The sequence below is a fragment of the Pelecanus crispus genome, chromosome 5, assembly GCF_030463565.1.
Source record: "Pelecanus crispus isolate bPelCri1 chromosome 5, bPelCri1.pri, whole genome shotgun sequence".
Lineage (NCBI taxonomy): Eukaryota > Metazoa > Chordata > Aves > Pelecaniformes > Pelecanidae > Pelecanus > Pelecanus crispus.
The window spans coordinates 33,635,756-33,660,548 of NC_134647.1; the positions used below are offsets into that span (position 1 = coordinate 33,635,756).

The following is a 24,793-nucleotide window of genomic DNA, read 5'->3' on the forward strand; positions in this document are numbered from 1 at the left end:
CAGAAGACAGCAAGGGCTATTAGATCTGACTTCCCTGTTGCTGTTGTTAGTCAGGGGGGAAAAGGGTATAATTAGCTGTCTAACATAGCCAGATTTGTCAGCATGTTCCACAGTTACTAGATTTGATTTGCCGGGTTAATCTGTTAATCCAGTGAGAGAACTAAGATTTGTAAAACTGCCTGTGAGGAAGTATAATCACAGAATTTAAAAATTGGCATGAATTTAAGTAAATCAGTGTACACATACAATATTATTTATTAATACACATGCTAGTATGATGGAATTATGAGAATCATTCTGTTCTTACCACCTTTTATAATTTGTCAGTTATAGCTTTCCATCACAGTATGTAGAACTGACTCCACAAATTATTAATGGAACCATGCATATGTATAAAGAAGCTATGAAGAATCTGCTTCCTACCCCAGCCAAATCTCACTATTTGTTCAATCTCCGTGACTTTTCACGTGTTATTCAAGGTGTTTGCCTGTCAAGGCCTGAAACAGCAGAATCTGCAGGAGTGATAAAACGTCTTTGGGTTCATGAGGTAAATCGTCTAATATTAAGAAATTGTATTTATTATAAATAAGAGAAAGGTGTGGATTTGTGTGTTAATCTTTTTGTAATGCCATCTCCTATTGGCTAATAGCTGTGAATTGGTATTGCACTCATGAGAAAGGATTTTGTATACTGTATGGACAGAGGAAATCAGACTTTTTCAAAATATGAATCACGTCTTAATAGACAAGTTGATGTTGATACCTTCACTTTCATGTGATTATGTAGTCTCTGTTTGCTGCTTTGAATGCCTGCACAGTCCTTTCCATTTCTTCTCTCCTTCCTCCAAAAAAACCAAATCAACAGTGAGAAGAACAGCAAGTAGTCCTGGGTCACTGGAAATCTTGAGTGATTTAAAGTTTGGTCCCTACTATTTGTTTTTTTTTTACTTCTGGGCTTCCTTTAGAAGAAATTCTTAAGCTTACTGTCTTCAGCAAATGCTTCCTGTCTTTCAGGCATAATAGGATAGACACACTGAAAGAGCTTAAGTGAAACATCCTTTTTAAAAACAAGAGGAAAAAGCCCCATATAGGTGATACCTACTCTTTATTTTTCTTCCTGGATTAAAAGAAAGCAAGATCATTGATAATTATTGCTTTTTAAATATTTAGCTACAGTTCATAGAATCAAATCAGTATAAAGTGACCATGGAAGAGATCTTTGGTGATCATCTAGTCCATCATCCTTCCCCAAAGCAGGATTGCATAAAGAAAGGAACGACAGTAACTTTTGAAGTGTTTTTTTCTAAAAATTTCTTACAGTTCTCTAAGGATGAAGGATTTTCAGATTTCCAGGCAATCTGTTCATGTTCTTCACTATCTTTTTCATTAAAAACATTTTCTAATATCCAGCTGCAGTCTTCTTTCTTGAAATACAAACCCATAACTTGTCCTATCTAGCTGTAGTGGAAAGACCAATATGTTTCCTTCCTCTTTGCAGCAGCCTTTTATGCATTTATGTAATAACGTTTATAAATATGTATAAGTATGTGTGTGTGTATATATGTATTTCTGTATGAATTTTCACTTTAATTCAGAAGTAATATTACTGGGCTCAACTGTTCAAATTAATTCTAAATATCTATTTTGGTTGTTTTTTCTATGTAGTGAAGTTTAAGATAGTTTATATTTCAAAGCCTTTTTCAGAATTGTATTTGTTTTATCTTGTTTAAAAGAAGTATAAATTCAAGAGCAGAAGCAACTATTAAAAGAATTACATTTTTATTATACAGGTTCTTAGAGTGTATTATGATCGCTTGGTGGATAATACTGACCGCGCTTGGCTTGTTGGATTTATCCAAGAAGTAGTGAAAAATGACTTACATGAAGACTTTCATGAGCTTTTCCAGAATCTGGACTTCAACAATGATGGCAGAGTGGAAGAAGATGACTTACGTAGCTTAATGTTTTGTGATTTTTATGACCCTAAGAGAGAGGACACTAAATACAGGGAGATTAGTGATACGGATCAATTGAGATTAGTTGTAGAGAGTCACCTTGACGAGTTCAATAACATGAGCAAAAAGCCAATGCAGCTTGTCTTGTTCCGATTTGCTATAGAACATATTTGTAGAATTTCCCGTATTCTGAAACAGCCTCGCAGCCATGCCCTCCTTGTTGGTGTTGGAGGTAGTGGTCGACAATCTCTTACTCGATTAGCAGCCCATATGGCTGAATACAACCTTTTTCAGGTTGAAATAACTAAAAGTTATGGTATCAATGAGTGGCATAAAGACTTAAAAGTCATACTAAGAAAATCTACTGAAGGAGAAACGCAGGGAGTTTTCTTGTTCACAGATACACAGATTAAAAAGGAGTCATTCTTAGAAGACATTAACAACTTACTAAATGCAGGTGAAGTGCCAAACATCTTTGCAGTAGACGAGAAACAAGAAATTTGTGAACAAATGCGTCAAGTAGATCGCCAACGGGACAGGACAAAACAGACAGATGGCAGTCCTATAGCTCTTTTTAACATGTTTGTTGATCGCTGTCGAGATCAGCTTCATATAGTACTGGCAATGAGTCCCATTGGAGATGCTTTCCGTAATCGCCTTCGTAAATTTCCAGCTCTTGTCAACTGCTGCACACTAGACTGGTTTCAGGTAAAAAAACTTTTGTTGGGCTTGTTCTTCTAATGGAAATGCAATAGAAACATGGCTTCAACCCTTTTTGTAGCAAGTAATTCTCTTTCGTCAAGTTAGCAGTAAAAATATCTTGAATTTTCTTAGTGTCATGTTTTAAATTGTTTAGACCATTAGAACTGCTCTGACTAACAAAATGCAAAATCATCAAGAAAATAATTGTCTGACTGTAGTATAAAAGTATAACTGAATGAACATAGTACTGTAGACATTACGGATTTAAATATGTAGTGTTTTCTTCTATTACCAGGACTACCAGAATCCAGGGTGACAAAAAAAATTTGAAACTGAAATACCTGTCAAAAATACAGACATCTTTTGATGCAGAACACCAGATTTTCCCCCACTACTCTGCAATAAAACAATATTCTATCTGTTATGTGCAAAAGACCTTAGGCAGAATATTTAAGATGTAGAATTTAATCATATAAAGAATCTGAGGAACTTAAATTTCATAAAGTTTTAAAATGTAGTACTGTATCTTTAACAGTTATTTTGAAGAGAAAGAAGAGAGACAGTTACACACACATATGGACATGCTGAAAATGCAAAATTGTCCTTTTAGTAACAGTATTTCTACTGGATGAAATAAGACAATGGGCTTGAACTGAATCCCTAAGTAGTTAGGTTCTTTCCATTTCTGTTATTGTCCTGCTTGGTGATCTTTTCATCATGAAGTCATTTTTCTGTACCTCAGTCTTTTTATGAAATGGGGCAAAGATACTTTTTTGAAAAATGTTTTGAGATTTATGAGTGTGAAGTACTGAATGAGAGAAAAGCATTCATTCATTTGTTTTAGACATGGCCTGAAGATGCATTAGAAGCTGTTGCCTCTCACTTCTTGGAAGATGTTGAAATGTCGGAAGAAACTCGAAGTGGGTGTATTGATATGTGTAAAAGCTTTCATATGTCTACGATTGTTTTATCCAACTTATACCATGCAGAGCTTCAAAGACACAACTATGTTACACCGACTTCATACTTGGAATTGATCTCCACTTTTAAAAGTCTACTTGAAAAGAAACGCACGTAAGGACTTATAATGTGGCCTTTTCTAGAGGAACCCAAGTTCACCCAAAGTATTATTTTCTCTCTCTTATAGCTAATCTGAACAAAACAAGTTAATTGTTTTTAGTTAATTTAAATTGACAGAATGGTAGATGGATAAAAGGTACTGTTAGGTTGCATGCTTGCTTATTGGACAAAAGGTCTGACTTGATGTTCTCAAAATATACTTGCATTAGACCACTTCTAAGATCCCTGGTGATGTTGCTCTATGTATATTATGCTACCAGAGTAATTAATGCAGCCTGCTTACTCTGTGGTTCTCTGGAGGATGTACAGAAGATAACATCTGGGAAACCAACTTCCAGGTTGCTAGGTGCCATTGGCTTGCTAGCAGGGTTCAGCTGTGCTGTGCCTGTACAGAAAGGACATCTGTATGCATGTACACATCTGTTGTGTGAGGGAATGTTCAATTTTCTTTCCTTCTCATTGATAAGACACTAACATAACAATTAAGACAAGTGCTTAATTTGATCACCAGGCTATGTGAAACACTGCATGCAGCAAGAAATTCCAGGAATAAAGGAATACAGTTTTGAATGTAGCAATCCAATGCCTTTGGAACTGCTTGATTCTGACACTGTTGGCTGTTCCCAGAGCCATTCACATTCTGCTGCTAAAATTATTATCCCGATTATATTAATCCTATTTCAATCTCACCTCAACTAATAGTTGTCATGAGTGCATCCCTATCTCTTCCCTCTCCTTTTCTTGCCTGTTACTACTGTGCCATCTTGATTTTGTAGCTCCTGCCAACAAAGAGGCAGAAGCTTAACAATCACTTACATACATATAAGTGATCACTTATTTATCTATTTCCCAGTCTCTGAGTATACATCACAGAATAGTTAAAGACTATGGCTCAAGTAATCCCTGCTATGTTTACTATTTGTTGAGCAAATAAAACAAGATGGGCAGAGCATTTGATTACTCAGAGTAGTGAGAAATTTGGGGAGCACATCCCAATGCATGAAGTGATCAAGTACTGATAAAATAACTTTATAATAAAGTACCGTTTTTTTTCAGTAAGGTGATGAAAATGAAAAGAAGATATGAAGTTGGCTTGGAGAAGCTGAACTCTGCTGCATCTCAAGTAGCCTTGATGCAGTCTGAGCTGGAGGCTCTGCAACCTCAGTTACGGGAAGCTAGCAAGCAGGTTGATGAAATGATGGTCATTATTCAAAAAGAATCTTTGGAAGTAGCCAAAACTGAAGAAGTCGTGAAAGCTGATGAAGCAGTGGCAAATGAGCAGGCTATGGCTGCAAAGGCCATCAAAGATGAATGTGACGCTGACCTAGCACAAGCCATGCCTTGTTTAGAAAGTGCTCTGGCTGCCCTTGACACTCTCACTGCACAGGTACAGCTAATAATGCATATTTACGCACTGGAGAGGTATTCAGATATACAAAAGCATGGAATATCTGCCTTTTCAGAATTTACATTATACTTACACAGTTTTATAATTCAGAAACTTCTTCAAGTCTTTCAGTTTTAAAAAGCAAAATGCTACTCTGTCTTTATTTTCTAGTGAAAAAGCTGTAACGCTGAATATTTATGGAATAGAAGATCAAATATTATTCAAGACATTTCAGAATTCGTAGTTATAAAAATATTTTGACTCAACAATTGAGAAGTTAGAAAATGTATGCTTTTTACTTTCTTATTCAGAACCTGCCAGCCTGCCATCTAATCTTTTTATATCCAGTCTTTCAGAGTCTAGAAATTGAGGTTGGAATTCTGTGTCTCCCCATGTTAAGGGATCACTCTTTGTAGGAGTATGACAGTGGAGGCAGTCACCTTTGGTTTTATGGATATTCAGGTTTTCTTTGCCTGAATAATGTTTTGCTCATGGTGGGATGAAAGGAAGTCTCACAGATTATAAGAGAGTAAGAGCACATGGACTATGTGCTCCAGCTATTGTTGCCAAAACCAAGCTTTTAAAAAACTTTCAAGGAAATCTTAGATAGACAGATGGTTTGTTATCTACAGCTCTTGCTTGGTACCAGAAGTTTTAGATTCTGGCATTTTCAGGTCATTGGCATGCTTTGTGAAAATAGTAGATGGCTACTTCAAGGTAATTGCATTATACTTGTAAATAACAAGACAACAACAAGGCTTTGAAGGCTAATGAAGTAATACTTCAGCTGCTGTCAATGCTTAGTGTATCCAAGCAGGGAATATTGTAATACAAGAGGAAAAAAAATAGAGTAGGAACTTCCAAAGAAAAAAAAAAGACAGAGTTTTTTCCCTCAAAATATAGTTAAATAGCATGATGAACACACACACACAAAAAAAATCTATGTATAGGATTGCTTAGAGTACCTGTACAGGACTCTTGTTTTTGATTCACCCTTCACCCTGGTCACCACTGGTAGAAAGCAGAGCAGGACACATTGCAAATTGTGCCCATAAATCCATGTACATAAATGTGCAGATTAAGTGCTTTGTTTGGAGAAACAGACCTATACATAATTCAGTACTGCTGAAATGAGTATCTACAGTTAAAAGGAACCATGTACCTCGTGGCTCATTGTTCAGCACGGATTAGAAAATATAACAATTTTAAGTGTTATTTTGCTGTTAAAACCTAAGTTTTGTGGCAATACACATATGAAGACACTGAAATTTAGAACTGGGAAAGGACCTCTGGAAGTCGTCTTCTTCCACTTGTAATCTGTTCCACTTTATTTTCCTGGTGTTTACTGTTAATCTTACTCATTGTAACTTAACTTTGTTTTCTGTCCTGCTCCCTGTGGACATAGTTCTTTATCTTTTATGCAGTTAAAGACTCTACTCATTGATCTCACCACTTCCAGTTTTCTTTTCTGTAAGCTAAGTAATCGCTATTCTTTTAGTCTTTTCTCACAAATCAAATCAGCTTTCCTGGTTATTCTTTCTGGACCTTCTCCATACATTCACTTCACGTGCATTGCCCAAACTTGAATACAGGATTTCAGCTTTAGTTTTGCTGAATGCTCTGTAGAGTAGAGGATTATTATTGACACATGTAGTTTGTCATTCATGCTAACAGCTCTATCAGTTCCTGAAAATCACTGTTACATAATCATTGCTTTCTCTTTCCTTTTTTTTCTTTTTGTAGTAGTTCTACTGTACTTTTCTATTTCTGCAATTTATCAAGATAATTTTTTCCTGTTCTCTGCTCCAGTGTATTTGCATTTACTCTCAACTTTCTATCAGTTGGAAATTCAATAAATTCTCTCTGTTTTCCATCATTCATTTCAGTAATGAAAATATTGCATAGATCGAGACATGTACAAACTTGGTCAAATCTTTCCTGTGTTTTGACAGTGTTATCAATTGTGCTTGTCACCTACTCACAGATAACCTTTCAGAGACATCAGATGCAAAGAGCATTAACATTTTGACTCTGTATATCATTGACTCATATCTCGCCCTTTTCACTAAGTACCTAGCCAGCACTTTTCTTGCTTTTCTTACTACTACTGTAGTTATAGAATTTGTCTTGTTACACTTCATATTGCTTTTAATTGCAGCTGAGTTTGAGTTTAGCCTTTCAAATAGCCTCCTACTCTGCTTACAACCCTTGGTTGTATTAAGTTAATTTGTATTTCTCCTTAATTTTGTTCCCTGGAATGGCTGGCTAACTTTGATTTTCTTCCTCTCCAAGAATTTCCTTTCCTGGAGATCCCATCAGCCAGTTTTCTGCCTGCCTCATTGAAATTCCCTGGCTTTATTTACCTGCTCTTCTTTCCCTCCCATGAACACTTGTGTGGTTGCAGTTTTTGGGTGGTGGGGTTTTTTTTGATTTTGTTTTTTTAAAAAAAAGCTTGTAGCTCCAGGAACTGTAATTCACAGTTTCAAGGAAATAATAATTTTTTTTTTTTTTTTTTTTTTTTTTATCCAGTCTTAACATTTCTGGTTTTCGTGGCACGAATGAACATTCACAGAACTCAAAAGATACCTCTTTCTATCCAAACTGCCAGGGTTTTAGACCTCAAAGAAACCATGGGCAAGCTCTCAAAATCTAACACTAATTAGGAAAATAAATATGAGAATCTAGAAATCTTTTAATTTATTGGAGTATATATTCTCTGAGAAAAGCTCTTGGAAATAATATTTGAATTAGCATGCAGAGGTTGTTCTTTGGGAAGAGTAGGAGAGATTATTTTCCATAAATCTTTAGTTTACAAACCTCTTGCTTAATTAATTGTACATATATGTGTAGAAGTGTTTCATTCTTTTATATTATTATTCTATATTGGCAGTTAAAACTTCGCTTATTCATGTCCTGCTATTCCTTATAATGTCAGTACTTCTTACCTAACAGTTTTCTTCCTTTTAGCTGCCTCTTCTCTTATTCAGCTCACTCTGGGAGTTTAATAACTGACCAGACTACTAATTGATTTACTTTCTGTACTTGGAGAGCATAGATCTTCAGTTCTGGGTTGAAGGCTGCTTTTGCCTTATGTTATCTTAAATCTACTAATTCACTGCTGATGTGATCCTGTAAGCTTGGAAGTATTGTGTTAGAGCCTGAACTGAAGGGTAGAGCATAATGCTGGAACATCTGAACTCCATAACTGAGGTGCAAGGCCCACTACTGAATTAGGAGCAGAAAAAGTACAACTAAAAATGAATTACAGATAAGAATTTTTTTGTGTCTCTAAACTGATTGTTGACTAGATTTCAGATATTTTTGTTTAGATGCCAGTGTTAGTTTAACCTGCATAGTCCCTTAAAGAAAGGACTAGAAAGAATGGAAAAAATTGAAATAAGGTTTTGCAAAAAGAAAATGAGGTATATATGCATGGACTATGCAGGCTTGTGCTATGACCTTGAGATCATACTGTATTTAAAATTATCAAGTGTGAGAATAGCAAATGTATATGGAAAAATATTATCTTGACATAAAAAGGGTTATTATTTCTATTTTAATAGAAGAATTAATCCACCTATGTGCATGAGCTCTAAAGGTGTTTTTTAAATTATTATTTTAAGGATATTACAGTGGTTAAGTCCATGAAGAGTCCTCCTGCTGGTGTCAAGCTTGTAATGGAAGCTATATGCATCCTTAAAGGCATCAAAGCAGATAGGATTCCAGATCCAACAGGTTCTGGAAAAAAAATTGAGGATTTCTGGGGTCCTGCTAAGAGACTTCTGGGTGACATAAGATTTCTTCAGTCTCTTCATGAATATGACAAGGATAACATTCCCCCAGCTTACATGGCTATCATAAGAAAACAGTATCTTACAAATCCTGAGTTTGTACCAGACAAGATTCGAAATGCTTCCACGGCAGCAGAGGGTCTCTGCAAATGGGTCATAGCCATGGAGTTTTATGATACGTAAGTATGTATAAAAATTAAAAAAATGTTAAAATAAATTTGATTAGAGAGATCAGTTTAACACAAGAGAGATGTGAAATTACTTCTTTCTAGTGGGAAACTTGTGCAAACAAGCAGTCATACAGATTCATTCATGTAAGATACCTGATGTTAAGATGTAGAGCCTGATTTTCAGTTATGAATTTTTTCTAAGAAGGCATGGGAGAAACAATATGTTCAGTTAGCAAATAAAGTTAACCTCTTTTTAGAGTGTTGCACAAAATAGAGGCTTTTGTGAAATGTCTTTGGAAGTTTCTGACAGTCATATCAAGCCCAAAGGATATTTTTTGTTACACATTGTATTTGATGCACCGAAAAAGTGTGCTTATTTTTTATGATATTTCCTAATTTGAAACATCTGGAACTTGCATTTAACTAAGGTCGGCTTGCAGTTTGAAAGTTGAGTTGTGGTCAGTAGTGCATGCCTTCATTTGAGAGGTTATTTTTTTTACCTGACTAAAAGTTTAGTAAATGCATACTTGTAGAGTTCTCACTTTGAGAACCTGAGAACTTTTGACATTACAAATACCAATTGTTAGAAAATTAACTAGAAAGGTGGACTTTAAAGGAGATCTGCAACTTACACCAATAGGAGGGGAGATTAATTAATTATGATGCTAATACTTGTGAAATACTGTTTCAGTTGAGCACGGGGCATTCTAGGATACTTTCTTGCTTGTTTTTGGAAAGATAAACAATGTGTTTTCAGTTATGCATTACTTCCAATATTCTCCTCACAAAAGTATCTGTGTAAAAGACTGAAATCCTCAAAACTGTAAAATAGATCCTTGGACATGAAAAGCTGTTAATTTTTTCTTTTATTTAGTGTACACAGTTGGCTGTATGTGTGTGCACAGTGTCTCTGAGTGTTACTTAGTCTATGTGATTATCTGTGTGTTTCTAATGGCACAAATCCATAATGGATTTTAAATTGTGATCAAAAGGGGGACACAGTTTGGAAGCATATCCCTTTTTGCTTTTAATCATTACCTGTTATTACATAAAAATTTGCAGAAACTGCATAAATCAGTCATTATTGGCACAGAAACAAGTGACGAAGTAAAAACCAATTGTCTTTCAGATATCATCAAATTATGAAACAGAATATTACATGAGCTACTGAGTTGCTGAGGTTTCCCTTCATCTTTCCTATGTTCATTTTTTAAATGGTAACCCTGGAGTGAGGGTGTATCTTTCAGATGTTTAATTTTTTATTTGACTTTATATAGAGTGACAAAAAATGTTGCACCCAAAAAGCTAAAGTTGAATCAAGCTGAAGGAAAATTAAAGATTGCTATGGATGGTCTAAGAAAGAAACAAGCAGACCTGAGGGAAGTTCAAGATAAATTGGCTGTACTCCAACAGACACTGGAATCCAAGAAACAGGAGAAGGCTGACTTAGAAAATCAGGTATATGATGCAAAAGATGAAGTATTGTTCTACTGATATCCAGAAAAGTTATTTAAAATTTGTTTCTTTGTCAGATGGTATTTTTCCTTTTAACTGCCAATACGTCAAACGAGTTGTACTTTTAGATAACCATCTTTCTAGTTTGGTGTAATGGTCTTGAAGTTATACATGGGCAAAGCATGGGAAATAAATGCTTTAGAGTAATAGAAAATGTAAATGTTATGAATTTATGAACTGATATCCCTCTCCTATGTCCTCACTCATATCTGCTTTCTTGTGAGGAGATAAATTTTCAATGATCGTACTAAAAGTTTGATTCATCCGTTAACTTGCAAGTCAGTACATTTAAAGTTTTGAAAGTTTATTTATGCCTTCTGTGCTAATGAAATTTTGAGAATGTTTTTGGTAAACTCTGTCCGTGACTGCTCAATAGCTGTTACGTGTGCAGAAATAGGCAACATTTAGAAGACAGTATTAGATTCTTTTTAAGATTTGCAGTACATCATCTTGAGCTTTTTTTACAAAAATAGTATTGGAATTTGAAATGGAGTCTTAATTCCTGTCTGTAGTTAAACTCAGCTCTTTGTGTGTTTCTTCCGCATCCTAATGTGGTTTGGAAGTAGAAGGGAGGGGTAAACTGCACAAGCAGTTTGTTACTGTGATGTAAATTAGCTGCTATGGTTACCAGAAGAGAGAGAGGATTGTTACAGCAGCAAGAGTTGGCATTTTGGTTTCTCTTATGACATGTAGATAATTTCCTTGACTATTAATATTTTCCATATCACAGGTAGAGCTATTTTGAATTGCATGTTTTATACTGGTCGTCTTCCTTTATTTGGATTAAAATGTAACTGAATAGACTTTAATGTGCTGGTACTGAGATTGTTTTTGTTCTTTAAACATCTCCATTATAAGAAGAAGGTGTTTTCTTTCTATTTGATGAAATTAAGAAAACATCTGCACAGGAAAATAATTCTTGAATGCTTTTAATATTTGTAAAATGTATTTAAAGTGGTCATGTAATAAAATCAGCCTTTTTTTTTTATTCTGAGGTTGACTTATGCAGCAAAAAACTACAGCGAGCAGAACAATTGATTGGTGGCCTTGGGGGTGAGAAAACCCGGTGGCATGAGACTGCTTTGGAGCTGGGAAGGCAGTACATCAATTTGACTGGAGATATACTTATTTCATCAGGAATTGTAGCTTACCTAGGAGCCTTTACATCCAGCTACAGACAAGTAATATGTACAGTAATTTTGTCCCCTTGTTTTATAATAATCTAAATTTTATTAATTTTTCTTGTAATATAAAGTTTATATTTTTAAGTTATGTTTTAGTAGCATTTGTAAGTGGAACTGAAATTGTATTGTAGGATTTTGAGTTTTGTTTGTAAGATTCTTGGGGGAAATTCTTCCTTCATTCCACTGTAAAGTACTTGGTGCTGTGTAAAGCATGAAGTCCTTTGGTTGCTTTTCTTTTCTAAAGCAATTGCCAGTAACTTTATACCTCATGGCTCTGGTTACTCCCATTCCATTCAATGGCTAAATTCTCATTAACTTCAAAGAAAACAGAATTAGCTTTAATTTCAGCAGCAGAACAGTTAAGCAAGTTCTGGAAGCGGAGTAATTCTGTACAAAAAGAGACAAAAGAAACAGTAGCTCAATAACATAGCAGATTTGTGCCTGTAACTCTTAGTGAAATAAACGGAAATTCTGAGTACAAAATGATTTTGACATGACAGGTGATTTTAGATACAACAATTTTTGGATGTCAAAATTAGCCTGACTTTGAAAGTTTTTGAACACCAAAACCTGCCGCTGAATTCAGCTGAAGAAATTAATGTCCATTTCTTTTGAAAATCAGGTCCAGGGTATCAAAATTTGCAAAAAAATTGAGAGCAGGGAAAAAAAAAAGATCAATATACCTCATTTGAACATAGAATTAGGATATAATCCTTATTTCCACTTTTCCTTCAATGTACTTCCTTTGTCCATTTTTCTTTAGAAAATTTTGTACTGTTCCTTCAAACTATTGTTTTGTTCATGTCCATGTTGTGATGTTACTATTTTAAAACTTTATAGAGTGAGAGTTTATGGTGTGAGTATTTATACTGTAAATAAACAGCAGTTTTTACAATTCCAAATGACATAATTTTGAGAGAGTGTTCTCTTCTGTGCTTAAAATCTGCATTGTGTATTATGTCGTGACTGGGTAGGTAGGACTGCTTTTGGTGAAGCATCTTAAGTGGTGCTGAACTGTATTCCAGGCAGGTGTAGATACAGATGCAGATGATATTCATAACACCTGCATGATTATTCACTAAAAATGAATACATAGTGGTTTAATCTCAAAAGTTTTGTGTAATTTCATTCTCTCTCACTGCATAGTTTCTTTCTCTGTGCAACAGTAGGTATGGATTCCTGGTTATTTATTCTTCTACTCTCATGATTGTGCAGACACATATTAGTTAGGTATCTCTTACAGAGATTGATGGATAGCATAATCACTTTTGTGCAGTTCTTCATTTCATCTGCTGCTATGGTTCCCTCCCCCCCCCCCCCCCCTTCCAGTTTTCATAAGAGAAAAAGTTATGATAGCTTTTGGAATATCAACTTTGTTTTATGCAAATTGATAAATCATTCATTCACCACCTCTCTGAATTTCTCTAGCACTTAGACCATTTCCTTTAACACCGCAATTCTGAGTTTTGTTGCTTGAGGCTTTTCCAGCTAATTTTTAGTTTAGAATACTGCAAGATACTTATTTGACCTTATACATAGCTTTCATATAAGATTGTGCCTTTCATATGAACATGCTATTTCTATATATTTTCCTTCTTTAGAAGCATTTTTCCTAGTGGAATATGCTTTTTTGTTTACCTCTTTAAAGGTGTGTGTCTTCATTATTATTATGCGCTATACAAATGTATAGTTTACACAACTGTAGTGAGTTAGATGATACAGAGAATAGTGAAAAGCAACTCTATGTTTGGTTAAGTCCTGACAAGTGCTCATTATGTGTGTCCTGATAGTTAAATAAGGAAGATTTTGGGTTTTTTTAGTTAGAATATGTGTGTGTATTCTACATTCATTTTATACTATAGAAGACTACTGCTGAAATGGTGAATAAAATCATACCAAAGCTCTGACCAAATAAACTTATATTTCATATATAGAAATCACATACAAAGGCATTTTAGAGACACTTTTAGACATTTTTATACAGAGGCATGAGTTTCTTTCCATAGCAACTGTTATGGGAAATGGGTTGAAAAATACATTTTTTAATAGTTTGAAAATTTTGTGAATAGACAGAATTTTAGTTAATATTTGTTTTCTTCTTATCTAGATGCAAACTAAAGAGTGGACATTGCTATGTAAAACAAAGGACATTCCTTGTTCTGATAATTTTTCCTTAACAAATACCCTGGGAGAACCAGTGGAAATCAGAGCTTGGAATATTGCTGGACTACCTTCTGACGTGTTTTCTATTGATAATGGCATCATTATCTCGTAAGTAAAAAAAAATTACAATGAATAATTGTCATTAAATAGCTTCCTTCAACATGCTTTTCATTTATTATTTTTATAGACAGTTTTCTCCTGTATATCCAGTTTAACAACCAGAGTTATAAAATGACTGTAATATTTAAATTTATAAGAAATGCTAATAATACCTTTTAACTTTATAATGCAAAGTTTTTAAATCTGTGAATTCAGTCCCCTCCTTTTTAACTCCTATGGATTGCTACAATGATAGCCTCCCCCCTGCCCCCCCCCCCCCCCCTTTTTTTTTTTACAGACATGCTGCACACTGGATTCAGTTTAAGGTATCCAAAAATGCTTCAGGAATAGAATTTTCAATACTATTCTTGTAGCAGTATGATCAGTAGATATGGAAGTAATTCTCCTTTAAAAAGCTAAAGCTCTTTAATTTTAAAGAAATATGCTGGCATCAGGTGCTACCAAGATGTGTTTCTGCAGAGCTACACTGCTAATCTTTCTATGAGGCTCACACAGTTTTTCCCTAAGATGGCACTGGAAATACTATAGATAATGTCTTGATTACTTGTCTATAAACAGTTTCCCAGTTTATGTTGCCAACTGGTAGGAGATTTTAACATCCAGGCTTGTTACATATTTAGTATGTAAAGCCCTGATATTTTGGAAGTGTTGGTTTGTACACTGATGAGCTGAATCTTTATTTTGCTAGGGCACAGTAACAAAACAAAACAAAAAAACCAGCCCATGTACATCTTCTACTAAAGGTAGTAAGGGAGGTGCAAAAAGTTAGAGTGGAGAGAATTTCTAGTCTCCTTTCTTACAGAGGATGATCCCAACCGGCTCTTGCCAGTTTCTTCCTCTGTTTCTTGCCTTTTATTCTATGTACTGCTAAACAGCTTTGAAAAGAAAAGGTGAGATAGGCCTTTCCTGCAATAACCTCTGATTTCAGAAAGGTGTACTTCCACATCACGTCAGGCAGTTGGGAGTTAGATATGGGTCTTCCTCATCCATGTGACAGTTTTAGATATTGGATGAAAGGTGAAAAGGTGTATGTGTACTGACAATTTGGAGTCTGTTTTCTTTAGGGCCTCATTCCCCTAACAGTCAATACTTCATACAGACTAGTCATCCCTAGGATCCCTTCTGGAGCAAAACAACCTGGCATATCCCTAGACAAAAGCTGAGCGCGCTTTGGTTTTTGGGTTGGTGTAGAGACCTCTTTAGTAGGCATTATGAATGGGGCACCACAAAGTCTTCCTTGTACCCAGTCCAGTCCTCAAAGAACTTAAAAAAAAAAAAAAAAAATTATTAAAATTTGAATTCATAGCAGAGACTTGATTACATCTTTGGAGTGCTGGAATTTACTAAATACTATTCATAGTTAAAAGCTTGGCAGTTGCAATTGTAGCTTCCTGTTGTATTGTGGTTAGTATGACAATAGTCTTATCACAAGTTGAAGAAAGTTCTGATGAGGAAAGAAGGATTTATTTTTCATTTTGAAATCCCCTTTTTTTTTAAAAAAAGTATCCCTTTTGTAATTATCTTAAGCTACATCCAAATAAAATACTTTGACTTTAATGATACATTATTTGTTCAAAATTATTTTTGAAAATTCTGCATATTTAAAGATATTCTCATTCTTATTTGAAAAGTGAAACAAATTCTGAAATCTCAAAATTCCTCATAGAAAGAAAATATGGATCCCACAAACTCTAAAACTAATATTATTGCCTTTCACTTTTAAGATGATTCTACATTCTTACGTGGTATTCTAATACATGCATATCTGTGTCTAGAATTACGTTTGTCTGGGCAGAGTTCATGTGGTATATATTAATGTGACAATCAGTGCAAACATCAGTGATTTGTATGACAACATATAGCACAGGAACTGACCATGTTAGTGTTTTAACATCTAGAAATATCTACAGCTCACTACTGATTAGCTTTAGATTAATGTGCCTACTGATGACTGAGATATGTACAGCACTTTGACAGTTTTGTTAAATACAGAGCTGGGTGCTTACAATAGGCTAAACTTTGTGACCTTGCATAAGTAGTTACGATTTTCATTTGGACTTGGGTTTGTTATGACTGTAAACAAAGAACCTCTCAGTTCTGTCCAGTATGCTTGCTAATGCATTGCTACTGACTTTTAGCTTTTATTCCTAGCTTTTTATTCCTAGCACAGCAGAAGCTGAGTTGATGGTGGAACAATGTTGCTTTAACTGCTTTTCTGTCTGTGATTGCTACCCATTTACTTCATGTCTGTTGGTTGTCTTTTCTGTATAATGAATAAATAATTCTTATAATTCTTCTCCATAGCCAGGTTAATGGTTGTCAAGTCTATGATAACATGTACCTAACATTTATGCATCTTTCTTACAGTATGCTACTGCAGAAACTTACTAATATAAATCTTTAATTTTTGCTACTGTTTACATGAAAATTCTTCTCACTGTTTGAGGAGTCTGATGTTGTATAGCACTGGTGAATGAATACTTATTTTACTGTAGAGTGAATGTTACGTTTTCACACATAACTGAAATTGTATATTATAGGGTTAACCTCTGGAAGCATAGATGTGTGGATAATACTTCAGCTTTGGCAATTGGATAGGTGACAAAGTGCAAAATTAAACAAATAAGATAAAAATAATGCACTAGGTAAAGAACCTCAATGTACCTCTATTTGACTTGACAAATTGGCATTGATTGTACTTCTGGAAGCAAAACTACTTATTGAAATTAGGGGATATATGCTGGGATTATGATTGTATATGTAACTGGGTTTTTTTAAGTAATTATTGTATTAATAATTCAATCACTCAGACTAAACAGTTGACAAATGTTAATGAATTCAAGACTTCTACAGTACATCCTAACACTTCACTTCTATAAAGCTTTGATCAAAATTCTCTTTGAACTAATGGGAAGATGATTAACATTTTAAAACTAAATAATGATAGCTTTTAATTTTGAAATGCGAGATAGAATCTACCTCAAATTGATGATACATACTATGCCTGTAGTTATGATTTGATGGCTAGATGAATTTTATATTAGGACCTCAGGAACCATATAAAATGCAACTCAAGCTTTTCATAATAACATTTTTTTAAAAAAAGCAGAATTAGAGAGCTATTTAAGGATAATTTGCAAACATACACAGTGACTGTTTATGCATTCCCATCAATGAAAGAGGATAAATAGGCCTTACAACTACACTTAGTCCTTAATAAGAAGTTTGTGGAAAAGAGATTGTAACAGAGAATAGAAAGGATTTTTCTCTCTTAAACTGTGCTTTACCTGTTTTAAAAGTACTCTTTTGAAAGAAGATCAAGGTTTATAATATGTTACACAGTTTTGCCTGCCAGCAATTTTGAAACTAATAAGCCTACAAGAACTTAGATTACATTGAACTAAGTTTGAGCATTGTCTTCTAGAGCTTACAGTGTATCTACAACTACTTGCTCTGTACTTTTTTCTAATTCAAGGCTTATCACTTTCTGTTGATAATTTATGGAAACCTTTCATAAAACATCTTTTTTTTTCTAAGAAAAGGTATATTTGAAGACAAAAATGAGATTGTCTTTTAATTAATTGCATATGTATCATCTTAGTATTTTAAAGGAAAATAAGAATACAGATGCAGACACATTTACATTGCAAGTTTTATTTGTGAATCAGAATTTTTCAAGAGAGAAGGGTTCAATTTAAAAAAAATTATTAATGATAAATAATTTGCCAGTGTCATTGTATGTAAACTAACTTGTGGTAATGATAGAGGCCATAGAAGTAGTCTGAAAGATTTCTTTTTATGCTCGATCTGGAAAAAAGTATTGCTGGGTTTTTTTCCTTCCAGTAGTAAACTAAATTATATCTCCTAATCAACTGGGATCTGACTGGGCCCCTTGATCCGAATTCTAAGGACTATATATATTTTGGAATTCTCACTTCTGCCTGCTTAGATGGTTTCTCATTTAGGTGATTATTGCTGTAACTGTAGTTGACCATTAAAATGTGTCACTAGTCTTAGATATCTTGGTAATATAACTACATGTGGTAGAGAATACTGTAAAAAAAATCTCTAAGTAGTTACTAAGTCTGCCAAAAATAAAATCCAGAAGTTCTTTGTGTCCGTTGCTGCTTCAGGATTAGGGATTAAAAGGTAGATGCCTTTGAATCTGCTTATATATTTCCCTTTATACTAACTCTAAAATGTCTCTTTAGTGGAAAATTCCATCTGTTTTTACTTGAAAATGCTCACTTATGCATATGACTGTATTAAAACTTCAAAATTTCAAACTTAGTGTGATCTTTTTATTTTGAAAGTGTTATAAAATTAAATGCAATTAAACTTTCTAGGAAGTAAATCTTATTCTAAGTACTTTCTTTGAAAGAGGAAAATTCTTTTTTGTAAACAAAGAACTTTAAGATTCATCTATCTCCTGTTAAATTCATCAAGGATTATACCCGAGTATGTGCCTACTATGATTTCGTACTGACGCACTTTTGTTCTAACGACAGAAGGGAACAAATTGCCTTGAGAAGTACTTCGAGGTAAACCTTTGAAGAGCTTATGTTTCAATTTTGAAAGTTTGTATTTTTCCCTTCAGTAATGCAAGAAGATGGCCTCTCATGATAGATCCTCAAGGTCAAGCAAATAAATGGATAAAGAACATGGAAAAAGCCAATAGTTTGCATGTAATCAAACTCAGCGACCCTCAATTTGTTACAACACTGGAAAATTGCATTCAGTTTGGCAGTCCTGGTAGGTTAATGACTAATGAAAGTGTAAATTACAGAAGAACCTGGAGGGGGCACAATTAGCTAAAAAATGAAACTCCACTGAGTATCAAACGTTCTCATAGTTAAGGAAAACAGAGAAATTTTTTTCTCATTTTGAATCACATTAGTACTATAGTAATTGAAGTCCTCACCCCAGGTTATAAGATACTTCTTAGCTCAATATATTTATAATACTTAGTTTAATTTGTATCTTTTAATTGCTTTATGAGATTTGCCATTTCTTTGTTTTCATGTTACAATAATTTTATTTCTAAAAAGTAATGGTTTTATTTGGCTTTTCAAGAGTATAAACACCAGTTTGCAAGGCTGTGATCATTAATGATGCTTGTATTCTTTGTAGTATCTTCATTGCAAGTAGTCTTATTACCCTCAAATAGAAATAAATTAATGAAACAGTCTTTTTCAGTGGCTAACTGTACTACAAACAAATAAATGGATTGTTTATTCTCCATTATTTCTTTCTTGATTTTGACAATCTCATATGCTTAACAGTGAGTTGAAATTGAAGCAGACTTAGTTACCCAAAATGAGTTCTGTGGCATGTGGCATTTAATTTGTTGTTATTTCCCTTTTTAAAAATGGTAGCCTTTAACTGGTGTTCTAAGCTATTGGCAGCAGTAATAGTGATAGCACTTTAGTTATTTTTTTGCAAATCAATATATTAGAAAAAGAAATTAAAGGTACATTTCTTTGATTCATTTTCCAATCAGCTGAATAAGAAACATTAACCTTATCTCTAGAGATTCCTTGATTATATTTTTATTGTTTGCACACTGTAATCACACATTATACATATGTATTGTAAAGAAGAGTCAAACGGTAATATAAATGCCAAGAAAGTCCTGCTAATTCTTGTGTTCTTTTGAAGTGCTACTGGAGAATATTGGAGAAGAACTTGATCCTATCCTAGAGCCACTTTTGCTCAAACAGACATTTAAGCAGTCAGGAAGTATATGCATTTGCCTTGGAGACTCCACTATCGAGTATGCTCCTGAATTCCGCTTTTATATTACAACTAAGCTGAGAAATCCACATTATCTTCCCGAAACATCTGTTAAGGTGAGAATTTTGAAAGTGACTGTGCAACTCTGTTTTAATTTTAAAATGATTCCTTGGCTAAAACCAGGGAAGAATTTCTGGCATTTGTTTATTCCTCCTCCCCTGCCAACATTGGGTTTTGTTTTTTTTTACACTGTTGGGAGACTGGAATCGTCTTAGAAGTGTTGACATTTCTCATATCTAATACTTCACCTTGCAATACTGTCATTCTTTCATAATGTCAGGAGTTTATTTATTTATTTATTTATTTATTTAATTTTATCACCTTTCCCGGTCTGTATCTCCTGATGCTATTTAGTCACCTTTTATTATAAAAATATTTACAAGGACTTAATTTAACAGTCACCTCACGTGCAAACTCTACATTAGGATTTCATATTCATAATTTTTATCTGTAGTATAGTTAGGGACAGGAGTTTGAGCAATTCCTGGCATTGTGCCTTGTTTATAACAGATAGAAAACATATTTACTGGTTTATGTACGTGATAACTATAGCTATTCTTATTTTTTTCTATGTTAGGATAAAAAAAAGTGATTTCCTGCTTTAAGGAATAAAATTGGTGGTTTAGTCTTTTTGAAGTTGCTTGGGAGATGTATTCCCCCTTTTAATTATTATTATTTTTTAAGAACTCTTTATAGAAAAATACTGCAAATTTACACTTTGGTTAAACATAGACTATACTGAAACACAAAACCTTGAAATCAAGGCTTTTTAAACTATTATGATATTCAGCAAAATGGAACAGTAAGTTGCTTCAACAATGAAGGAGTTCTGATGCATGAAAAATGGACAGAAATTGATGAAAGGGAATAACTTTTATCAAAGAAAGAAATTAGCTGCATGTTCGGAAAAAAAGATGAAATATGAAAGGAAGAGAACATCCAAAAGATTTAGAGTACATATACATTTAAAAGCTATATGAAGGTTATTTCCTAGGAAAAGTTTTCTATTTAACAGACAATTAAAACCTCCTAGTTGCCAATCAACAGTCAATACAATATTTTTTTTTTCCCCCAGAATATAGTTTCTAAAGATGAATCTTCTCTAGTTGGGTTCCATGCAGTCAGACATATGTTGTTAATTGCTCTAGCAAGAGGCAGTTGCTTCATGACATGGATGGGTACACTCCCAGCTACACCACGCACTACTGAGCTAGCTGACTAAGGTGGCTCACGTACAGGGAGCAGGAGGCAGAAAAGTAACATCTAAATATCTTGGTCTGAAGCTAATTGCAACATCCATTGGTGATTTTGTCCTGAGGATTATTCAGAAGCTAGCTAATGAAATGAGTCCAGGGAAAACAGTTATTGATATGGTTATCATATTTCACAGAAAATGATTGTACTGAATTCTGATGTGACTTACATAGTGAAGCCTGCAAAGTGACATAGGACGTGGGTTTACACATATTTACACTACATAGATATGTATTTGCAGTTATTAGCCATTTGGAGTAGCTTTTTTCTAACATTATTAATAAAGTGCAGTAAAAAACACTAAAAAAGCAGGTAATTTTCAGCACTGCTGAGGGAAAGGTGACTTATGTCCATAAAAAATATCATTTTGTCCCTCAGGGCCCAAGGAGCAATGTAGAACATAGACAGCCATTTGCACTTAGACCTCAGAGGTTCCGATGTCTGAACCATCCAGCCTTTCAGATCATGGTGGTTCTGACTGAAAGCTAACTCATAATGCTGTTTGTAGCTAGCCTTTTACTTTGAAGAAGGGAAATGTAGCCTATAGAAGACCCTTGAAGTTTTAAAACATTAGGTTCCTCTTATATTTCCCATTACTAAAACTGTTAAATAAGGTGAGGAAGAAATAGGCCGTCATGCTTGTGAAGATCTTATTGATTCGTAGTGTCATATAGAACTGAACCTCCTCTCAAAATTCCTGTGTGAAAGAACAGTGTGATATGCTATCTGTGCTCCTAAATTTTTTTTCAGCTGAGGCTTACTATGACAAAAAACTATTATTGATGTATTTTCAGAAAGTTAAAATACTACCCCTCCTAACTTTACAAGCAAAACTCATGGGAAAAAGCCTCAAATATTTGGACAACTTTCAGATATTATGAGTAGCAGAAGCAGACCAAGACAAATTAACTTCATAGGTATTCCATATTCTAACTGATCACTATGTTCAAGGCGAATGTTCTTTTGAAACACAAGTCAATGGTATCTGTACCCACCAAAATGCCCAAAGAGAATCTGCAGTCACTATTACTTAGTCAATTAATTAAACCCAATACTTTCATCAGGCTTGATGATTGATAATTAGATTATTTTCTTGGTTTTGAACTACATGTGTCAAACTATTTTCTAGCCTTCTGCTGGTAATGTATTCTTTCCCTTTCTCATGTAAAATATTGTACATTTTTGCCACTTCTTCAGCAAGAGCATGTGGGGTTTTCTGGATCCATTACAAATATGTCAGGGGATGGGAATTCTTTTAAACAATACCAGTCACTTATTTTCTCATGAAAAAGAGAACACAATGCTATCCTAATTCTAGGATAGAAATATCCTTGTAATAATAACACCATAAACTGCATGTGAACAAGCCCATTACAGAGAGAAAATGATGTGGCAGAGGCAATTATAGTTTGAAGTACAACTCCAGCATATATGTTACTGCTTACGTTATAAAAACAGCAAAAATTTTATGGGTGAAAAGTTTCTGAACACCATAAAATGTGATCTACCTGGTCTTTATCTTTTTGCAAAATACTGTGCCAACATCCCATTTGAACTGGGATGTTCAGATGGAACAATTCTGGAAAACAAACAATACCAAATTTATTTACAAAATCTGTAAATTAAGCTGAATCTTCCATTCATAGAAATGTTTTGTTCTTTTCTCTGTGAAGGCTGCTTGATGCATACAGCTATCAAATGGGTAGATCCCTCTTGCATGTAAAAGTGTTTGTCCATGTTATACAGTCCAATCACTTGAAGCACTGATATTCAAAGTTTCAGTGTAATTTTGAGGAACAGAATGAAATTCTATACATTCTTGTCACATCCCTTTTATGGTTAACTTTCTGGGTTAATCTTGGAGTTAGCTTTCCAACACATAATCTTAAACCCTCAGTTGCAATTCATTTACTCTCAAAGTTTGGTTGAGCATTGTACATGATATTATACAGACCTCATCTTGTAAATGAAGAAGCATTTTAATTGCATCTGGTTGTAACTGTGTTACCTTTCAAAAAATACTTCTTCTAACAGGTAACATTACTGAACTTCATGATAACATCAGAAGGAATGCAGGATCAGCTTCTTGGAATTGTAGTTGCAAGAGAAAGGCCAGATCTTGAAGAAGAAAAACAAGCCCTCATTCTTCAAGGGGCTGAGAATAAAAGGTATCAAGATAACTTCCCTTGCTAGGGATAGAAGTAGCTTGCAGTTTAAGGAAATACAGTCATGGGAAATACATTTCAGAGACTTTTTGTTTTTCTTTGGTTTAACAGGAAATTCAAGACTGCTATTTTTGAGAGCCCAAACTTAGGCTTCTGTTTGGTTTTTAGGCTGATTTGGATGCATGCTCTTACTCATGTTCTTACTGGTTGTGCCTTTCTTCTTCTGACATAGTTTCCTGTTTCTGGGATTATTAGAAAATGTTAAAGAGCTGAATTGCTGGTTGTGTAATTGCAAAATGTAACTCTTGATCTTGTCCTCTGTTTTTGTGCATCCCTTCCATGATGATGGCATATGATTTGCTGTTCTCACAGATTTTGATTAGATATTAACAGTTGTGTTTTAGAAATGTTTTCATTGTGTGCTAGATTTGCACTGATTGTACATGGCAAAGGGCATCTTTCCCCATGGGTCAAAGCATGAAATGTGCAGTATCGAAAGTGGTTTGTCACTTCCTTCTTTGCCATCCATTTTTAACCTGAACGTGGATAAATTTTTCAGAAATTTAAGGGAATAAGAATAATAATAAGAAGAAAAAAAGATTTTGTTGTTTAAGTTGCATACCATGTATAGAATCTACACATTGTCTTATTTTATGGAAACTAACAGAAAACAGCTGTAATATTCATATGTGAAAAATCTTGTATATTATTTTAGGCAGTTAAAAGAAATAGAAGACAAGATTTTAGAAGTTCTTTCAGCCTCAGAAGGAAATATTTTGGAGGATGAAACTGCTGTCAAGATATTGTCTTCTTCCAAAGTTCTGGCTAATGAGATTTCTGAAAAGCAAGCTGTAGCTGAAGAGACAGAAAAGAAGATTGATGCTACTCGTATGGGCTATCGTCCTATTGCTATCCATTCGTCAATCTTGTTTTTTTCTATTGCTGATCTAGCCAACATTGAGCCAATGTACCAGTATTCACTCATGTGGTTTATTAACCTTTTCATCATGTCTATAGATAATTCAGAGCAATCAGAAGTTTTACAAACAAGGTAAGAGTGGTAATTCACCATTTGTAATTGGTGATGTATTCATAGTTACTCCAGAAATGTTACTGTCATTTCTCCAGAGTGTATTGCCTCAGGCATTGAATTTTGAATTTTTTTTGTACATATATATGTCAGATATTTTTATGGAAAATAATTTATTCATAGAAACAAAATGGTACAATATATTACAAGTGCAACATATTCCATTATTTCTATTTAGTAATTGCTACCTCAAGTCATGTGTGAAATTACAAAGTATCAGTTAGATAAAAATGGTCCACTTGCTTTGATTTTATATATATTTGATTTCATGTGGTGACTTTGTACGTCTTCAAGAAACAGACAAGAAACTTTTTCATACAACTGGTGAGAGAGAATGAAGTCTTGTGACTGGGGCTCTTGGCTGTAGAGTGTGCAAGGCAGTAATTATTAACCCAACCATTTTTTTAATTCAGTTTGATTATTGT

General features: G+C 34.2%; 1 protein-coding gene across 1 annotated transcript in view; it reads left to right on the forward strand.

Annotated features, from left to right (window-relative positions):
• DNAH7 (dynein axonemal heavy chain 7) overlaps positions 1-24,793 on the forward strand; it is a 116,003-nt gene that overhangs the window by 67,341 nt on the left and 23,869 nt on the right. Inside the window, exons 39-50 of the mRNA XM_075711559.1 lie at positions 328-547; positions 1,790-2,662; positions 3,501-3,730; positions 4,793-5,123; positions 8,747-9,093; positions 10,362-10,542; positions 11,595-11,780; positions 13,891-14,054; positions 18,664-18,818; positions 19,725-19,915; positions 23,148-23,281; positions 23,994-24,329. Coding sequence (XP_075567674.1) covers positions 328-547; positions 1,790-2,662; positions 3,501-3,730; positions 4,793-5,123; positions 8,747-9,093; positions 10,362-10,542; positions 11,595-11,780; positions 13,891-14,054; positions 18,664-18,818; positions 19,725-19,915; positions 23,148-23,281; positions 23,994-24,329 — 3,348 coding nt within the window. The remainder of the gene's footprint in view (positions 1-327; positions 548-1,789; positions 2,663-3,500; positions 3,731-4,792; positions 5,124-8,746; positions 9,094-10,361; positions 10,543-11,594; positions 11,781-13,890; positions 14,055-18,663; positions 18,819-19,724; positions 19,916-23,147; positions 23,282-23,993; positions 24,330-24,793) is intronic.